At 45.7% G+C, this 19,895-nt stretch overlaps 1 protein-coding gene across 2 annotated transcripts in view; it reads left to right on the top strand.

Annotated features, from left to right (window-relative positions):
• Nucleotides 1–19,895, top strand: part of ATP6V1C2 (ATPase, H+ transporting, lysosomal 42kDa, V1 subunit C2) — a 111,786-nt gene that overhangs the window by 86,126 nt on the left and 5,765 nt on the right. Inside the window, exons 5-11 of one of the 2 annotated variants that reach the window (XM_006869459.1) lie at nt 2,986–3,077; nt 7,545–7,643; nt 8,406–8,474; nt 15,715–15,807; nt 15,941–16,034; nt 18,703–18,840; nt 19,710–19,807. In XM_006869459.1, the coding sequence (XP_006869521.1) occupies nt 2,986–3,077; nt 7,545–7,643; nt 8,406–8,474; nt 15,715–15,807; nt 15,941–16,034; nt 18,703–18,840; nt 19,710–19,807 (683 nt within the window). The remainder of the gene's footprint in view (nt 1–2,985; nt 3,078–7,544; nt 7,644–8,405; nt 8,475–15,714; nt 15,808–15,940; nt 16,035–18,702; nt 18,841–19,709; nt 19,808–19,895) is intronic. The other variant, XM_006869460.1, reaches the window with a different exon arrangement.

The following is a 19,895-nucleotide window of genomic DNA, read 5'->3' as shown; positions in this document are numbered from 1 at the left end:
AAATATCTAGGAATAAATGTAACCAGAGAAACAAAGGACCTATACAGAGAAAACTACAGAATGCTACTACAAGAAACCAAAAGAGACTTACAAAAATGGAAGAATATACCATGCTCTGGATAGGAAGACTTAACATTGTGAAAATGTCAATACTGCCCAAAGCAATTTACACATATAATGCAATCCCAATCCAGATCCCAATGGCATTCTTCAAAGAGATGGAAAAAATAATTACAAACTTTGTATGGAAAGGAAAGAGACCCAGGATAAGCAAAACACTGCTTAAGAAGAAGAACAAGGTGGTGGTGGTGGTGGTAGGGCTCTCACTCCCTGATTTCAAAATTTACTACACGGCTACAGTGGTCAAAACAGCTTGGTACTGGTATAATGAAAGATACATTGATCAATGGAACAGAATTGAGCAGAAATTAGCCCATCCACATACAGCCAACTGATTTTTGACAAAGTACCTAAGTATATTGCATGGGGAGGATATAGTCTCTTCAACAGATGGTGCTGGCAGAACTGGAAAGTGATATGCAAAAGCCTGAACAAGACCTTTACCTCACGCCTTATACAAAAACCAACTCAGCATGGATTAAAGACCTAAATGTGAATCCCAGAATTACAAAGGCCATCAATGAAAAAAATAGGGACAGATGTGAGAGCTCCAATACAGGGTATACACAGACTACCAAACATTTTGTGAAAATTATACAAATAAAAGTAGACAAAATAGATCAATTGGACATATTAAAAATTAAAAACTTGTGTGCAGCAAAAGACTTCATCAAAAGAGTAAAAAGGGAGCCCACAGAACGGGAAAAAATCTTTTGGAATGACACATCAGGCAAGGGACCAATTTCCAAAATATATAGGAACCTACAACATCTCTAAGGAGTCCTGTTGTGGCGCTGTGGGTTAATTGCACCAGACAGAAAAGCCATTTGAACTGCAAGGTCGGTGATTCAAGTTCACCAGCTGCTCCTTGGAAACCCTATACAGGATTGCTATGGGTCGGAATCAACTCGAAGGCACTTCACAACGACAACAACAACACCTCTACAAGAAAAGGACAAATAACCCAATTGAAAAATGGTCACAGAACATGAATAGACAATTCACCAAGGAGGCGATCCGGGCAGCCAACCAACATATGAAGAAATGTTCCATTTTGTTCTTTCTGTCTCTTGACTGATAGATACATTTAATTCATTTACATTCAGTGTAATTATCAATAGATATCAATTTATTGCTGTCACTTTTCTCTGTATGTGGTTTTTTAGTGGTGCTGCTAGATTCTTTGCTCCAGATAATTTTCTAGACTGAGTTTGTTTGGTTTGTGGGTTTTCCTTTCATTTTCATTTCTGTTATGTTAATGTTTACTGACTGACTTTTTCCTCATTTTTTATTTTGATGTGCAGCTGTATTCTTTTTCTGTAAGGTTGCCCTGTACTTTATAATTTTTTTTTCTGCTTAAAACGGTCTGTTTTATCTTGAAATGTACTTGACTTCCTTACCATTTGGATGTTCTGTATCTACGCTATTCCCTCTTTTTGCTTTGTAGTTGTCTTCACCATACATTGATATCTCTGGGTCCCTATTTTCTGTATTGTAGATTTGTTTTACTTTAAATACTTCTGTATCTGTATTGATTTCTGGGTGGTGTTATCATGTATGGTAATTTTAGGGGTTTTTTTTCTCCTGTGGTTGTTGTTTCTCAATCCAAAGAGTACCCTTTAGCATTTGTTGTAACGTTGATTTGATCCTTACAAATCAAATAAAATTTGTTTTATTTTTGTTTATCTGGAAATGTCCTAATTTCACCTAATATTTAAAAACTGTAATTCCTGAAATATTTCCGAATCAGCAGTGGAATACGGGTGGGCCAGCTTTCCTCTTAAAAGGCCCTACTTTGCTGCATTTGTTGGTTTCTGTAGTATACATACCCCATGTCATTGCACATGGAATTGAGAAGAGAAAGGGAGAAGTACACACAATTGGCTGGCACACACCTCTGAGTAGCAGCAGTTCTGTCTGCCTCATTCATTTAATGGCTGCACAGTCTTCCACAGTGCGGGATACTCTGCTTTGTTGAGCTAGTTTCTTATGAGTGGATTCTGCTATTTGAATGTGAGTCCCTGGCGGCCAGGGGCTGGTGTTTTTCCACATTAGCCAGCAGTACTAAACACGCAGCCGTGGCATTGCATTGCTGGTGTCACTGGCCTTGCACATTAATTTGCAGTAATCTTCAGCTCTCACATTCAGCGAGGGTGTCCAGTGGTTGGAACCTGTTAGACATTTTTCGTTCCCTTTTGCTAATCCATTTGTAGCCCCTGGTGGAGAGGGTATTCTCACCTGAGATCATCAAAAGGCTCCACAGGAAGGAGGGCTGCAGTGGGCACAGGCCGGGGATAGGGTCGGGCACACTGGGAAGTTGGGGTCCTGGTGGACCACATAAAATCAATGATTGGGGGGTCAACCTAAGCTGAGCTTTTTCATTGTTGCTAAGTGTCGTCAAGTCGGTTCTGACTCATAGCAACCTTGTAAAGGGCTCCTGAGGAGTGGCTGGTGAGTTTAAGCTGCTCACCTTGCAGTTCAAACTAACCTTGTGGTCTGGTGCATTAACCTGCAGCTCCACACCAGGACCCCTGAAGGGGCTGGGGCTGGAGGCTTAGGAGCTGCTCACACACTACAGGTGGCCCACTAGACAGAAGAGGATTTGACTATGTGACTCTGGGAAAGCCATCTATGTCTCAGTGTTGGTGAAGAGGGGCTATTTGTCTTGTCCCTGTCTGCTCATAGACTTCCTGTCAGAGCCAAGTGCTGGAATATCTATGAGCAGAGCAGAGTGAAGCAGAAGTTGTAAACAGGAAGGATTTGGTTTTCCTAAATGCACCCTGAGCAATTTGTGGCTCATTTTGAAAAGTTCAACCAATTTCTTGAACACTGAAGGTCACCAGATTCTTCTGCTTTTACACATAGCAACTAGCACAAATCGAAACGGACCTGAAATCTCGCACAGCCACTTACAACACTCTGAAGATGAACCTGGAGAACCTGGAGAAGAAGTCCATGTGAGTACCAGCTCCCTCCCTGCAGCTCCACCAGCCTGACCCCAGGCAGGGTTTGTGCACTTGCTATAGGGTCAGTTGGTGATGGGGCGTCTTCATCTGTGTATGGGAGAGTGAGAATCCCTCACTTAGACTCTCCTGCTTCACCAACATCTACAGCATGTGAAAGGAGCATCTGGGCAGTCAAGGGAATAACTTCTTCCACGAGGCCCCCAACCTCACCACCCTTCTCCCTGACACTGACCTTCCTTGGTTCTTCAGAACACCTAGAATGTGAACCAATGCCCTTCTATGGAAGCTTTATAGTGTAGGGCAGTGTCAGGTAAAGGGGTGTTGGAACCTGGCCCTTGGGAGAGGCACTAGAGGGTAGTGGGGCTCCGTAGTCAAGAACAGAGAAATTTCAGGAACTTAAGTGTCTTTTCCAGCTCCCTGAAAGGCCACTGTGCAGGAAAAAGCAGACTGCTCTGTGAGGCCCAGCAGACAGAACATGCCACCCAGATGGTGGGAGGTACTAGGAGAAAAGTGTCAGCTTAGTTTCATGGTGGCAGTGACTACCTGTGAGGTTATAAGCATCCTATTGTTGGGCGTGTGTAAGAAGTCAGGTGAGGTCCTGCTAAGGGGGCCCAAAGGAGGGTAGAGTTGGCAGGAATAAGACTCACATTCACAGTCTCCTCAGACTCTATGGCAGGCATGGGGAGCGTTTGTTCAGATAAGTTTATAACATCGTTCATGGGCCATAGAAAATGATCAACTTAAAAAATTAGCCTGCTATATTTGGTCAAACAATTAATTCACTCCTAATGTGATGACGGCTGGAACTTTGGTTGCCTTGACAGGGTCAGACCAAATGATTTTGTGGGCTTTATATGACCCGTAGACCCAATGTTCCCCACCCCTGCTCAAGGGGATCTGAAGGTATCCAGAAAGGGAAGTGGCCCAAGGATGCTCAGAACTGTCTGCTCTCCCAATCATGCCTCTCATTGACTTACCACTAGGAAGAAAGGAAAAAGCACCTGAAATACCCTCCCTCTTCTGAGGCTCATTGGGACAGCTCTCTTTTTGTGTGAAAAAAGTAAATCATGTATGAGTGGAACATTAAAAACCAAAGCAAGAACAATTCACTTCCACTAGAAGCTTATTTTTTGTCTGTCTGATTTTGCATCCGAACTAATTGACTACATGCTGAGTTTGACCTCCTCGTTGGTCCACCTCACTTCTTCAGGAAGAGGGAGGAGGGGAGAAGGCAGATTGCCAGTGGTCAAGAGCTCTAAATGGTGACAGGGACCTAGACCAATCAAAGCACTGGACCTGTGGGCCCTGGGACCATTCAGCCACTGGCCACCCACTTCTCACTGTTTTAATTGTAAATGTATCAAGAATTGGTTGGAAGTTTAGCAATAATCTGGTCCAGCTAGTGAAGAAGTACGTTTATTCATTTGTTCAAAGTAACATGCATTGATTTATTGAGCACACACACAACAATATATGCAAACCAAGAGGAGCAAAAATAGTCCGTGTCCTCTTTTGTTATTTCCGTTTTTCAGACAAATGTTTCATAAACATTTATTACCCACCTACCATGCCCTCAGGCCTTATGCTGAGCGCAAAGGATCCTGTGCAGAGTGAAAGAAAATCTCTGTTCTTGCAGCGCTCACAATTATTAATGAGACAAACATTGATTGGAAGTCTCCTTTGTGGCAGGTCCTGGGCATTCAGAGGTAAACTGGACAGGTAGGTCTAAGAGTGTGAGGACAGTGCTATGTCAGATGATAAACTATTGAGAGGGGCCAAAAGGGTCTGTCCACAGTCATACAGCGATGGTTCAGTGATGGTATCCACAGGTACTAGGTTCTCTTGACAGATTGCCAGCCTCTGTAAAATGGGATTTACCATTGCCTTTATAGCCTTGGCCCTGACTGAGTGCCTCAGAATGATTTACAAGGAAAGAATTGTATGCTAACATCATGGTCTGTGTGTTAATACTACACACAATGTCGATAGCTGTACCCTGGCCCATTTGTTAATATAGACTGCCTTGTCGGTTCTAATAACACCCTGATCTTGATGTAGACCAGATCACCCCTGGGTACTTAGAAAAGCTATTTCAGGTGAGTGTCTCCCTGGCCAGCAGACCTGAAAGCCTGTAAAGTGAACCGTAGCTATATCTGGGTCTATCTCTGTCAATGACCGGTGAGTGGCTTCCTGAGCCAGCCGCCTTGTTGACACTTGAGCAACTTAAAAGTTGCCTGTCACCCGAGGTTTCCTTCCAAAAGCAGGTGCTCTGCATAGGGGCAGAGCAGGTCACTGAGGTGTTGGATTCGGCAGCCCCTCGGGTGACTGGTGGTAACACTGAGGGCCCCCTCACCCCCGCCCCCCGCCAGTCCCCTGCCCCTGGAGGGGAGGAAGCAGCAGCTTTGACTGACAGGGCACACTAACTCCAGCTGCCAGGGAGGAGCTGTCATGTTTAGCAAGTCCTAAGGCCCCTCATTCTATTCTCAAGGCTTCTGCTCCCATGGTGGCCCTGCCCGCCCCAAGGAGCATTCCTGAGACTTCCCTTTTTATTTTTGGTGGTCTGTGGCATTTATTGAGTGCCTACTGTATACATTACTCTGTTGCCAACATTTCTGCAGGATAATGTACTGGACCACAAAGTTGGTTGGAACCACAAGGTCAGTGGTTCAAACTCACCAGCCACTCCTTGGAAACCCTTTACAGGGTTTCTATGAGTCAGAACTGGCTCGATGGCACTTAACATCATTATCAACAACAACATGACATTTACTGAGTGCCTACTGTGTACATCAAGGAGCTCTGGTAGCATAGCGGTTACGAATCGGGCTGCTATCCTCAGGGTCAGCAGTTCGAAACTACCAGCTGTTCCGCGGGAGAAAGATGAGGCTTCTGCTCCCGTAAAGATTTATAGGCCTCGGAAACCCTGTACAGGGTCGCTATGAGTCAGAATCGACTCCATGGCACATAACAACAACTGTGTACATCAGAGTCCTGGTGTGGTGCTGTGGGCTGATGCATCACACTGCAAAGTCATTTGAACTGCAAGGTCAGTGGTTCAAGCTCACCAGCTGCTCCTTGGAAACCCTATACAGGGTCGCTATGGGTTGGAATTGACTCAACGGCACTTAACAACAACAACAGTGCCTACTGTATACATCACTCTGTTGCCAATATTTCTGAGCTAAGCAGAGGCTTTGGAGGCCACCTGGTCCCCTATGCTCATTTGGAGATGGACACGGAGCCAAGAGAGGTCTGCAATGAGTCAGAATGTGCCAGTCTGCCCCAAAGGTGTGGGGGCTCCTCCAGCACTGCCAGCAGTGATGGGAATTCATATGCAGGAGAGAAGGCCAAGGAGCCAGCCCCCACTGCCCAGCTCTCCTCAGGATCCTTTGTGACTGAGTCACCAAAGCAGAATGCCCACCTGCAGCAATCCTCCTGTTAAAAAACCTTTTTTTGTGTGAGCTGAGTAAAGGTTTACAGAGCAGATCTTCAGTTTTACATTCAGCCAATCATATACTTTGTTTCATCTCAATCTCCTCAGTGTAATATCACTTACCCCACTTCCTCCCTGTGGTTCTTACTTCTTCCTCCTTCTTTCCCCACCCTTCAGAATTTTGTCCTTAGGTAAATGCTGCCCTTTTGATCTCGAATGGTTGACTACTTTATGGCGAGTGTACCTTCCTAGTGTTCTTGTCTTGTCCTCCCCTATATTTATCTAGGGAGTCCTGGTATGGCGCTGTGGGATAAGCACTGAACCGCAAGGTTGATTTGAACCACAAAGTGGAGGTTCAAACCCATCAGCCTCTCCTCGGAAACCCTATATAGGGTTGCAATGAGTCAAAACTGACTCGATGTCACTTAGCAACAAACAACATAGGTATCTATTGCTTAGCTGAAAGTTGAGCCATGGGGGTTAGCTCAATTATGCCCAAGGGCCATTGTCTTGGGGTTCCACCAGTCTATATTTTACCAGTAAGCCTGGTCTTTTTGTGATTTTCAATTGTGTTCCACATTTTCTCCCACTTTATTTAAGATTTTCTAATGTGGTCCCTTTCAGAGCATTTGGTAACGGTAGTCAGACACCATTTAGTTCAGGTCTAAGAGTCATGGAGACTAATGTTCATGTGGTCTATTAGTCCATTGTTTCCAAATGACTTCAAATTTCATCACTCTTCTTTCCTTCAGTCAGAGTGAGACCAATATTTGCACCTTAGGGAGTCACTCATGAGCTTTTAAGACCCCAGTTTCTACTCACAAAAGTAGGATGTAGATGTAGAAACCCTGCCTTTGTGGAATATGTTATGTCAGTTTGACGATGGTCCTGAGTCTCTGTGTTCTGTTTCACTGCCTGTGTGTTGTGGGTATGCCTGGGGGGTAATGTGTTCTGCAAACACAGGCCCAAGGTGTCCCTGTTTACTTTATGTTGGTCACTCCTTCTTTATTTTAAATGGATTTTAGGGGCAACCTCTTCACTCGGACACTGTGTGACATTGTGAGCAAAGACGACTTTGTGTTGGATTCGGAATATCTCATCACACTGCTGGTCATTGTTCCCAAGTAAGTGAACAAGGTGGAGTGTGTGTGGTGTTGAGTCTATGTTGGGTGCCCAGTGGAGAGCTGACCCAGCCCCAGCTGGCCTTTAGCCAGCTTCCCCTTGGTGGCTGATGAGCCCTATTTGGAGAGACCACCAGCATGGGGATGGTAACAGATCCCCTTGTGTCCCATCAGGGGATGCATACAGCTCTGCACACTGGACCCCAAGAGGAAGTATCAATCTCAGAGGGGTGGGCTGGTGATGGTGGCAGTGACAACACAGACCACATATTGAGCACCTGCTATGTGCCATCTTGTAGGTGTTGGCCTATTTCATTCTTACAAGCACCAAGTGGGCTTCAAAACGTTTGTGGGAAAATGGGATGAAAAGATAATGGAATTTTCCCATGAACGGTTTGAAAACCCCTCATATTGTTACGATTTTCCTGAGGTCAGAGAGGTCAACTAGCTTGCCCAAGGTCACACAGGATAGAAAGCAATGAGTAGCAGACCTCCAAGCAGATCTCTGTAGCCAAGCTGTTTATGAAGGCAGACGTGAGACCCCCTGTCTTCCATACGGGTCTGGCGACCCTCACTGCACATTGAGCCCGGAAAGGACTGGATAAGGAACTCCTGGTACCCATGGACAGGCCTTGGGACATTTAGGTCTCTCATCCCAGTGTTGCTCACCATCAGTCCCTTAGGAATAGGGTAAAGCTTCCTAAATGCTTAGACCTCCAGGAGACTTTTCTGAAGAAATCACAACCATTCTGTATATTCTTGCAGACCAAGCTACACACAATGGCAAAAAACCTATGAATCACTCTCGGACATGGTGGTGCCTCGATCAACCAAGTAAGTAAGACTCAAACTTTACTCTAGGCTCTCCAAGGGAAGAGTTATGGGTGCTGTGGGGCACCAGGGAATATGAGGCCACTAACCACCAGACACTGGTGTTCCTTTCCCATCACACATCTTATCCTCAGCTTACCTACTCATCCTCTGCTCCTCTGCAAGCCAGTGGGGCCCTCCATGGTGACTCTTCAGCCCCTGCACTGCCCTCATCTGTACATTCTTAGGTTTGTCTTCTGAATCTTCCCTTCCTCCTGGGGCCTGGTGAGGACCTAGCCAGACCCGCTGCCAGTTAATCCAGTCCTGCTATCACAGAATGTCATAAATGGGTAGCTTTAACAAACAGAAATGTATTCTTGAAATTCAGGAGGTTGAAAGTCCAAACTCAGGGCACAGCCTCTGGGGGGAAGACTTTATCCCTCTGTCACCTTTAGGGGAAGCTGCTTCTGAGCATCAGGTGTCTTCGTACCTCCCTCCCCACCTCTCTGCTTGTTTAAACTTTTTTTAATCTCAAGAAATTGATTTGAGACACACCCTACGCAAACCCTTTTCATTAAAATAATAAAGACAAGTCATTTCCAAACCAGAGTATAGCTAGCAGTGTCTCGTTGTTGTTAGGTGCCATCAAGTCTGTACCAACTCATAGCTACTTGATGCACAACAGAATAAAACACTGCCCGGTCCTATTCCAATCTCACAGTCCTTACTGTACCTGAACCCATTGCTGCTGCCACTGTGCCAATCCATCTTGTTGGGGGTCTTCCTCGTTTTTGCTGTCCCTCCACTTTACCAAGCATGATGTCCTCCAGGAACTGGTCCCTCCTGACAATATGCCCAAAGTTTGAGAGATGATGTCTAGCCACCCTGGCTTCTAAAGAGCATTATTCTGCCTGTACTTCTGCCTGTTGATTCTTCTGGAAGTCCATGGTACTTTAATTTCTTCTCCAACACCATAACTCCAATGCATCAATTCTTCTACGGTCTTCTTTATTCAGTGTACAACTTTCGCATGCATATGAGATGATTAAAAATACTATGGCTTGGGTCAAGTGCACCTTAGTCCTCAGACTGACATTTTTGCTCTTGAACACTTTAAAGAAGTCTTGTGCAGCAGATTTGCCCAATGCAATATGTTGGTTGATTTCTTGACTGCTGCTTCCATGAATGTTGATGGTTGATCTGAGCAAGACGAAGTCATGGACAACTTCAATCTTTTCTCCATTTATCATGATGTTATTTATTGGCCCAGTTGTGAGGATTTTTGTTTTCTTTACATTGAGGTGCAACCTATACCAGAGGCTGTGGTCTTCGCTCTTCATCAGTAAGTATTTTAAGTCCTCTTCACTTTCAGCATGCAAAGTTATATCAGCTGACTATCACAGGTTGTTAATGAGTCTTCCTCATTCCTGATGCCACATTCTTCTTCACACAATCCAACTTCTCAGATTACTTGCTCAGAATACAGATTGAGTAAGTATGGTGAAAGAATACAACCCTGGTGCACACCTTTCGTGATTTTAGACCATTCGGTGTTCCCTTGTTCTGTTCAAATGACTGCCTCTTGATCTATGTACACGTTCCTCATCAACACAATAAATGTTCCAAAATTTTCATTTTCTGTAATGCTGTCCATAGTTTGTCATGATCCACATAGTCAAAAGCCTTTGCATAGTCAATAAAGCACGTTGTTTGGTATTCTCTACATGACCACAGCAATGATATCCCTCGTTCCTCGTCCTCATCTGAATCCAGCTTGAACCTCTGGCCACTCTCTGACAATGTACTGCTGCAGCCAGTTTTTAATTATCTTTAGTAAAATTTTACTTCCATGTAATATTAATGATATTGTCCAATGATTTCCTCATTCCACTGGGCCACCCCTCTTTGGAATGGGCACAAATAAGGATCCTTCCAGTCAGTTGGTCAGTAGTTGTCTTCCAAATCTCTTGGCATAGATGATTGAGTGCCTCCAGTGCTACCTCAGTTTGTTGAAAGATTTCAATTTGTATTTCCTCAATTCCTGGAGTCTTGTTCTTTGCCAGTGTCTTCAGTGCCCCCTGGACTTCTTTTTTCGGTATCAGTGGCTCTTGATCATATGCTACCTCTTGAAATGATTGAACATTGACTATTTCTTTTTGGTACAGTGACACTGTGGATTTCTTCCATCTTCTTTTGATACTTTCTGCATTATTCAATATTTTTCCCATAGAACCATTTAATATTTCAAGTTGAGAGCTGAACTTTTTAGTTCTTTCAGCTTAAGGAATGCTGAGTGTGTTCTTCCTTTTTGGTTTTCCAATTCTAGGTCTTTGCACATTTCATTATATCTGACACTGTCTTTTCGAGCTGCCCTTTGAAATTTTCTGTTCAGATCCTATACCTCCTCATTTCTTACATTTGGTTTAGCATCTCTATGCTGAAGATCAAGTTTCAGTCTCTTCTGACATCCATTTTGATCTTCTTTCTTGTCTTCTTAATGACCTTTTGCTTTCTTCCTGTATGATGTTCTTTATGTCATCCTACAACTCTTCTGGTCTTCGGTCATTAGTGTCTAACGCATCAAATCTGTTTTTCAGATGATATCTAAATTCAGGTGGGATATATTTAAAGTCATGTTTTGGTTCTCATCTAAGCTCATATATGAGCAATTGATGGTCTGTTCCACAGTCTGCCTCTACCCTTGTTTAGACTGATGATATAGAGCTTTTCCACCATCTTTCCACGAATGTAGTCAGTTTGATTTCTGTTTATTCCATCTGGTGAATTCCATGTGTATAATCATCTTTTATACTGTTTATAAAAGATATTTGCAATGAAGAAGACATTGGCCTTGCAAATTTCTATCATGTGATCTCCAGCATCGTTTCTATCACCAAGGCCATATTTTCCAACCACTGATCCTTTCTCTTTGTTTCTAGCCTTTTCATTCCAATTGCCAGTAATTATCAATACATCTTGATTGCATGTTTGATCAATTACAGACTGAAGAAGTTGGTGGTGGCTGTGTGCCATGGAGTCAGTTCCGACTCATAGTGACCCTGTACAGGGTTTCCGAGGTTGTAAATCTTTACAGGAGCAGAATGCCTCATCTCTCTCCCGCAGAATAGCTGGTAGTTTTGAACTGCTGACCTTGGGTTTGCAGCCCAATTCGTAACCACTGCGCTACCAGACCTTCGTAGAATTCTTCAATTCTACCAAGTTGAAGTTGGTTGTTGTTGTTGTTTAGTACCGTAGAGTCAGTTCCAACTTATAGTGACCCTACACAGGGTTTCCAAGGCTGTAAATCTTTACAGGAGCAGAATGCCTCATCTTTCTCCCGCAGAACTGGTAGTTTAGAACTGCTGACCTTGAGGTTAGCAACCCAATTCGTAACCACTATGCTACCAGAGCTCCTTAGTTGAAGTTGGTAGAATTCTTCAATTTCATCACCACTGGCATTAGTGTTTAGTGTGTAAATTTGAATAGTAGTTGTATTAACTGGTCTTCCTTGTAGGTGTATGGATATTATCCTATCACAGACAGCATTGTACTTCATCTCTGATCTTGCTATGTTCTTTTTGATGATGAATGTGGCAGTATTCCTCTTAAGTTTGTCATTCCTGGCATAGTAAGCCATGTGATTGTCAGATTCAGAAGGGCCAATACGAGTCCCTTTCAGATCACTAGTACCTAGGATGGAGTCTTGATGTGGTGTGTGGAGTTAATGCACTGAACTGTAAAGTCAGTTTGAACTGTAAGGTCGGTGGTTCGAGCTTACCAGCTGCTCTTGAGAAACCCTTTACGGGTTTCAAGTTGAGAGCTATGGCTCAGAACCAACTCTACAGCACTTAACAACAGTACCTAAGAAATCGATTTCATTTTTTATAACTTTCCATTTTCCTAGATTATGCATCATTCTGTGTTCTGATTATTAATGGATTTTACAGCTATTTCTCCTCATTTTGAGTTGTGCCTCATCAACAAATGAAACTCCCGAAAACTTTACTTCATTCACATAATCACAATTAACTCTACTCTGAGGAGGCAGCTAGCTCTTCCCCAGTCGTATTTTGAGTGCCTACCAATCTGAAGGGCTCATCTTTGGGTACCATATCTGACAATATTCTTGTGCTCTTCATCATGTTTCAATATTCAATAATCTGGTGCTGACAGTGTTCCACTGCTATTCATACAGTTTTCAATGACTGTTCAGAAGTAGTCTGTCTGTCGTTCTTCGTAGTCTGGCTTCATTGGAAACTCAGCTGAAACCTGTCCACAGCGGGTGATCTTGCTGGTATTTAAAATACCTGTGGCCTAGCTTCCAGAATCACAGCAACATGTAAGCACCACAGTACGACAAACTGACAGATGAGTGGTGGAGCTATGTCATAGAGATTAGGATTTGCAACACATATTTTAGTTGGGGGCACAATTCAATTCATAGCAATGACCACAGAGGGAAAATAGGGAGGGTAAGCAGGGGAGGAAACCAGTCTTAGCTTGTGGCCTGCTGGCATCAGAGCAGTATCAGCCTTGAGGCTGTCAACAGGACAAGAATGGATAAAATTTCACGAAGGTGATACAACACAGCTGGGAAGTGAGTGTGATCGAGCTGCCTACATCATGGAGTAAACTTCAGTATTTGAGTGTGAGCCAAAAAATATTGCTGCAAAATTATAGAACCCTTTATTACTCAAAAACATCAAAATGTGAAGCTATTGTTTCTTGACATACCCTCATGTATGTCCATATGCTTTTAAAGCCAACCTTTCCATCTCTAACCCTTCCCCTGGTTTGGCACTGTGGGATAATGCACTGGACTGCAAGGTTGTTTGAATCAAAAGGTCGACGGTTCAAACTCACCAGCCACTCCTTGGAAACCCAGTACAGGGTTGCTATGAGTTGGAACTGACTCTATGGCACATAAAAACAAAACGAACAAAGGAAACCTTTTCTCTAAAGAATTCTGCCCTGTTTTGTTTATACTACATCAAAATGACAGTTTGAGCATCCTCTAGGGATTTAAATTGTGTTCCTTTTAAATGTTCTTTGAATTTTGGTAGCAAAAAAAGATATCCGGGGGTGGGAGGGGGGGAGTTTAAAGGGGTAAGGTTAGGGTTGTAAAATGGGTGGGGTAAGGTTTCACCTCTTGCTGCCCTCTAGAAATGAGCAGGCACAGTGTACTGATGAGGGGAAACAAAATTCTTCTGTGCAACTTTCCTGGCCTTTTTCGCACCGTGGCAGTTTTAAATTTTCTTCAAAAGTAAGTCCCTGTGATCATCCTGTGTCCTTTGAAAAAAATCTATCAAGATTACCCCTTTGGAATTCAAATATTGATGTTACCATAGCTTCTAAGCTGACCTTATTGCCTTGAATTTAACTGCTCAGCAGAGCCCCTCGGAAGACACTGTTTCGATTGTTCCTTTTTAAAAAGGTACCTGAAGAAGCCAGAGATAAATGTGTTGTTGAAGGAATTTATCTGCAGCTATCCACTGATTGCAGACATATTTCATTTGGAATAAACCCATGCATATATGAATGGGAACCCTAGTAGCAATGATTTTTTGACTCTCCCTTGTATAACGTTGAGTGAACATAAGCAAACTACAGCAAGGTCCACACAGCACAAAGATATTTCCATTGATTTGTGTATCTTTCTTGCTCCTTCAGGGAGCTCTGGTAGGGTAGTGGTTATAAGTCAGGCTGCTCACCTCAAGGTCAGCAGTTCGAAACTACCAGCTGCTCCACAGAAGAACGATAAGGCTTTCTGTTCCTGTAAAGATTTGCAGCCTCGGAAACCCTATGCAGTGTTGCTATGAGTCAGAACCGACTCCATAGCACACAACCACCACCACCTGCTCCTTCCTGCCTTCTGTGAATGCTACGTCTTTGATCTCATGTGGTTGATTGTTTTGAGGGGCATGTTCCTCACAGGAGTTAATGTTAACTTTATAGACCTCAATCATTTGTCATACTTTCTTCATAATTGAAAGAAGTTTTAAAACCTTAAAAACCAATCTCAGTGCAGTCCCTGCCCAGTCCCTTGCCTCACTACACACAGAGAACTGGAAGGTGGAGGGCAGGTTTGCCCCTGCCCAGCCTCTGCCCCAGGCCTCTGCCCTGGGGGGCCTGCTCACATGGCCACCTGTCCCAGGCTCACTAGCTTCCAGTAAATTGTTATCAGGAGCTACATGAGGGGAGTAAGGAACAGGACAGTCACAGCCCGAGGTCATAAGGGAGGCTGGAGGAATGAGCCATGTCTACACAGAGTGGAGGAGCGAGCGGTGGAGCTGGCCATGAAGGCTCTCAAATCCTCCCATTTCTGTCACAAAGCATTGGGGGTTCACTCAGGCCTGAGCCCCAGATCCTAGCCCTCTGGATTGTCAGAAGGGACCCGAGAACTCTGATGAAGTGACTCTAGAGGGCCAGTCAGGATGCCCATAAGACCCATCCTGTGTACAAACTTCCCACTTCAAAGCCTTTCTACCAGTAGGACTCAGATGCTGGAACTATTGACCCCAACAGCTCCCATGGGCTACAGGGAAACATCTCCAGGGATAGTGGCCATAGCAGTTCTGAATTGAAGGATCCCTGGGAGCCTAGGTCCAATTAGAGTACTGCTCCATTGAAAGTTAAATGGGTGTTGTGGAATGGTTCCCATCAGCTGGAAAACAGCCCTGCCTTATTCTCAGCACAGCATGCTGCAGCTGGAACACCCATTATACAGACTAGATGACCAAGGCCCAGGGGTAACCTGCCAAAACTTCACAGGCTGAGATGGGCTGGAGCTAAAACTCTTTGGACTCCCAGTCTCAAACATCTTCTCTGCATACAGGAGCTGTATTTATATCCCCTGGAGGCCCTGGAGGACTTAGCATAGAGGGATGAGTGAAGGGGCAGGGAAGGACGGGTAGTGACCAGGCGTAAAACCACAGAGCCAGGGATTAGAAAATAATAAGGTACAACTGTGGTTCCGGAGCCCTGGTGTGGTGCTGCAGGATAGTGCGTTGGACTGCAAGGTCAGTTTGAGCTGCAAGGTTGGTGGTTCAAACCCACCAGCTGCTCCTCAAAAACCCTATACAGGGTCGCTATGAGTCGAAACTGACTCAGTGGCACTTGACAACAACAATGTGTGGTTCCCAGTGCTCCCATGCTACCAGAACTCCTGAGGACAGGACACAGGACTGATGGGACAGAAAAGCTGACCTCCAATGTGGGCTAGTTCTGATGATTCGTCCCGTGAACACATTTTTCTCTACAACAGATTGATTGCTGAGGACAATGAAGGTGGCCTCTTCACCGTAACTCTGTTTCGAAAAGTGATTGATGATTTCAAGACCAAGGCCAAAGAAAACAAGTAAGAAAACCAGCATCTTGGCAGGCTTCTCTAGGTTTAGGTTTTTTTTTTCCCTCCATTTGTATGTCTCTGTGATTGGCTCTGTCTCTGCTCACTGGAAGTGTCCTAATGAAAGCCTCTTGCTTGTTTAAAGGTTCACTGTTCGTGAATTTTACTATGATGAAAAAGAAATTAAAAGGGAAAGGGAAGAGATGAGCAGATTGCTGTCTGATAAGAAGCAACAGTATGTGAGTATCTGACGTCAGTTGAGGGGTTTTTCATGCAAGGTGATGGACTGGGGCTTCATTCCAACATTTGTTGGGGACAGAAGAGCCCCTCCTCCAGCTCTTAACTCCACTGACCCCAATCCGTTGCGCTCCCATCATGCAAGACCATCTTTTCTCATGGGGCCACCAGAGCAGGGCGTGGGCAAGTGAGTGATCGGCATAAATAGTTGTCAGGGTTGAACATGAACCATGAGCCAAGCAGCATGCTTGACACTTTGCATATATGATTCCACTGAGGACGACCCTCCATGGAAGGGATTATTACCCCTATTTTTCAGATGAGGAAATTGAGGCTCTGAGAGGTTAATAAATGACTTTTTCCTTTACCCACTTAGGTTAAACAGTGCAAGTTAGGGACATTATCCTATTATCCTTATGGTGTGGTTTCTCAGGAGCTGCACGAAGTGATGTCACATTTTCTATCACCTGCACCTCTATTTACAACCCCCACCCCACCCCCGTGGTCTTGGCAAAGAGTAGGTGCTTATTTGTGCAGCTTCCGATGATAACCACTCAGAGAGATAAAACCAGACTCATTTGTTTATAAAGTTTGAACATTGTAGCCCTGGGCAAGTCCCTCTCTACCACTCTGTAAAATGGGGACCTTGAAGACTTGGTGTCCCCCTTGTACAGAGCTGGTCTAAGCCAGGTGATTCTCATGCATCTTTACCAAGAGAAGACTCTGTGGAAGGCCTTCCCACTGAGCTGGAGAGGAAGGGAAGAATGAGTAGAATGTACTTCAAGTCTCTTGGAGGAAAGACAGTGTATAAATATAAAGCCGTAAGTATGTGCTTGAGGTGAAGAGCAGGGGCCAGCAGATGTTGGTCCACAGTACTTTGTACATGGCTGAGTGTTTGTCTGTGGCCTTCTCTGAGATCTGGCTGGACAGCCTGGGGTGTTCTGCACGTCCGATTTGACCTCTCTCAGCCAGGAGCCCTTCTCCCAGGGACTCAAGACAAGTAACTGTTCATCAAGAGTGAACACCAGATGGGGTTCTCAGAGAGCCCACCTGGACTAACTGTCCCCCTTCAGGAGACAAAGGCAACTGATAACATAGAAGTAGTTCACACTGGGGATTTTAGACCCTCCTTCCCTCAAACATAAACACAGGTGCATGTGCACATACATGTGTATGTGTCTATGTGTAGGTATATGTACATGCATACCAAGTAAACACATACACTCCTCAAAATCCAAATCTTTCAGGCTCCACCCCAAGCTTGAGGGAGTGTAGCCTTTTCTGGATAGAAAGTAGTGAGCTGGAGATCCTCAGGGCAAGCTGCTCAGAGTGTGGCCAGAGAGCTGACAGAGCAAGACAGGGAAATGGGCCTGGATTTTGTAAAATGATGTTCACCAACAAGAACTGAGACCCAGCAGATTTGCTTCCTTGGCCTCAGCTGGGCTGCATTCTCAGACACTTTAATTGGGCCTTTTCCCTGATTGCTTTATCCTGCCTTCACAAGATCTCTACAAAGGGTTTCTGTGTAGGGAGCCAGACAATGGAGCATTTACAAGTGTCCAGCCCAGGAGATGCTGCTTGCAGGACAACCGGTGAAGTGGGGCCTTTAGCACACACCTCAGAGCCCCATAGGATCAGGGTGATACCCACCTGAGTCTCAGGTTGCCAGCTCGATGTATCTTTCTCTCTTCCTTACCTTTTTGAATGTGGTGTAGACTATAGCGCCCCCTACCTTTGCCCTGGAAAGTCCTTCCGGGGACTGTTTGTGATCTGAATTGAAGCACTGCAGGAGTCACACCAACTCAGAGACACTGAGTTTCTTGTGAGGATCACTGTGTGCCAGTGATCACAGAACCTCATGCTGGGTCAGCTGGCCCAGCTTCTTGCCAATCTCTTCCCTCTTGAGTTAGCCAGACATCTTGCATCCAGAGAGAGTAGAATGGGTCCAGGCTTTCAGTTTACCTGGGAGCCAGGACCCACTCACTGCCGTCAAATGGATTCCAACTCATAGGACCCCAAAAAACAGAGTAAAACTGTGCTATAGGGTTTTCAAGGAAGCAGACTGCCACATGTGTCTCCCTTGGAGAAGCTGAGATGGGGTGGGGGTGGGGGGATCTGAACTCATTAGTAGCCGAATGCTTAACCACTACACCACCTGGCTTCCTCACTTGAGAGCACAGCATGGAATTTTTTACACATTGGCAAAGAGAGAATGATAAAGGCTGAAATGTCCTAACAGCACTCCTAATTTTCTGCACTCAGTATGCTTATTAAATGCACCGGTGAATGCCAACAAGGCTCTGTGGGTTGCAGCTGGTGAAAGACGTCCTGCCCAAGCCCAGACACATGAGCTCCACAGGCAGAACTATTTCCACTAACCACCTCGTGGTGCTGTCCTTATCTCACAATCCGGGGGGTCCTAACAAGGCTAGGTAAAGGAGGGCGTGGTTATTGAGTCCTCTGCCTGTGATTGGCTCTGTCTCTGCAATATGGAACCCCACGACTAACATAACACACCCCCCAGTGAGCGCATGGCCATGTCGAATCCCCCCCGGGCCTGGCCAGAACCCCTGAGCTCGCTTTCAGGTGCTTTTCAGGCGATATGAATGATTCTGTTTGTTTGTGATGCATGTTTGCTGAAAGATTAATAAATCATTTCTGTGCCTTTAGCAAACTTCCCGTGTTGCTCTTAAAAAGGGATCATCTACCTTCCCGGACCACATGGTTAAGGTAACCCCGCTAGGTAACCCCGATAGGCCCGCTGCGGGGCAGACCGACAGAGAAAGAGAGAGTGAGGGCGAGGGTGAGGTAAGCAACCCCCTGGGAGCCCTGGGGTTCCCTGGCTCACGTCTCCTCCCCAGCTCAGGCATCTGTAACTTCTGAGACAGCTCATCCTTGCATTTTTCTGTTCTCTGGTATGGCTTCTGAGGTCTGAAATTCAAGGAGCCCAGAATCATGGCTTACTCCTTATCTGCAGGGCCTCTCTTAGAGTCCCCTCCTCTCCCAGTGATGAGTGGTGCTTGTCAGCCAGGGTGCCTCTGCCCTGGCTGGAGGTGGCTACAGCTGGTGATGGAGCAGGGCCCCTGGTTGCAGGGGGTGCTCGGGCAGTACAGCTCTCCTCCTTTGTCTGCCCTGGCTGGACTCCCACCCCTGACCTTTGTGGGTGGTTGGAGATGTCTGGTGGGAGCTCTTCCTGGAAGACTCTGAGCTCCCCCAGAGGACCAGTCACACCAGCATTAACAGCAGCTGCTGTGGCCATGAGGTGAGGTGGGGTTATGAGAGGCTTCCCTGGCAATGGGCAACTGTTAGGTGATGCCAGGGCCCAGGGGACTACTGGCTCTGTGGTAGGCTCCTCGACTGCACAGTGTCAGACGGAGGCCTATCAGCTCCCTGCTGAAAGCCCTGAGGTCAAGGGACTGCCCAGCACCCCCACCCTGGTTTGTGGGGGCACCACGCATGTGCTGGGTGGCTGGACTGCTAAGCTTCTCCAGCTCAGGTCCTGGATGATGTGACCCTGAGCCTCGGCCAAGGTGTGTCTGAGGGACTCCTTCCTCTCTGCTTCTGCTGGCTCCTGGGCACTTCTTCTCAGTTCAGGGCTTGCTCTGTCAAGTCAAGTCTTGGTGGCCTGGGCCTCAGGCAGAGCGGCGAGGAATCACCAGGCTCTCCTGTCTCTGCAGGGCCCCCTGCTGCGCTGGCTCAAGGTGAACTTCAGTGAGGCCTTTATTGCCTGGATCCACATCAAGGCCTTGAGAGTGTTTGTGGAATCTGTGCTCAGGTGCGTGAAGTTGGGAGAGGGGAGGGTGCCTGCCAGGGTGGGAGATCAGACCATGAGGAGCTGGCTCTGGGGGGCCGGCTGAGCTCCT

The sequence above is a fragment of the Chrysochloris asiatica genome, unplaced genomic scaffold (genome assembly GCF_000296735.1).
Source record: "Chrysochloris asiatica unplaced genomic scaffold, ChrAsi1.0 scaffold00131, whole genome shotgun sequence".
Classification (NCBI taxonomy): domain Eukaryota; kingdom Metazoa; phylum Chordata; class Mammalia; order Afrosoricida; family Chrysochloridae; genus Chrysochloris; species Chrysochloris asiatica.
Note: the sequence above shows the minus strand (reverse complement) of the source record. Positions and strands in the feature narration are given on the sequence as shown.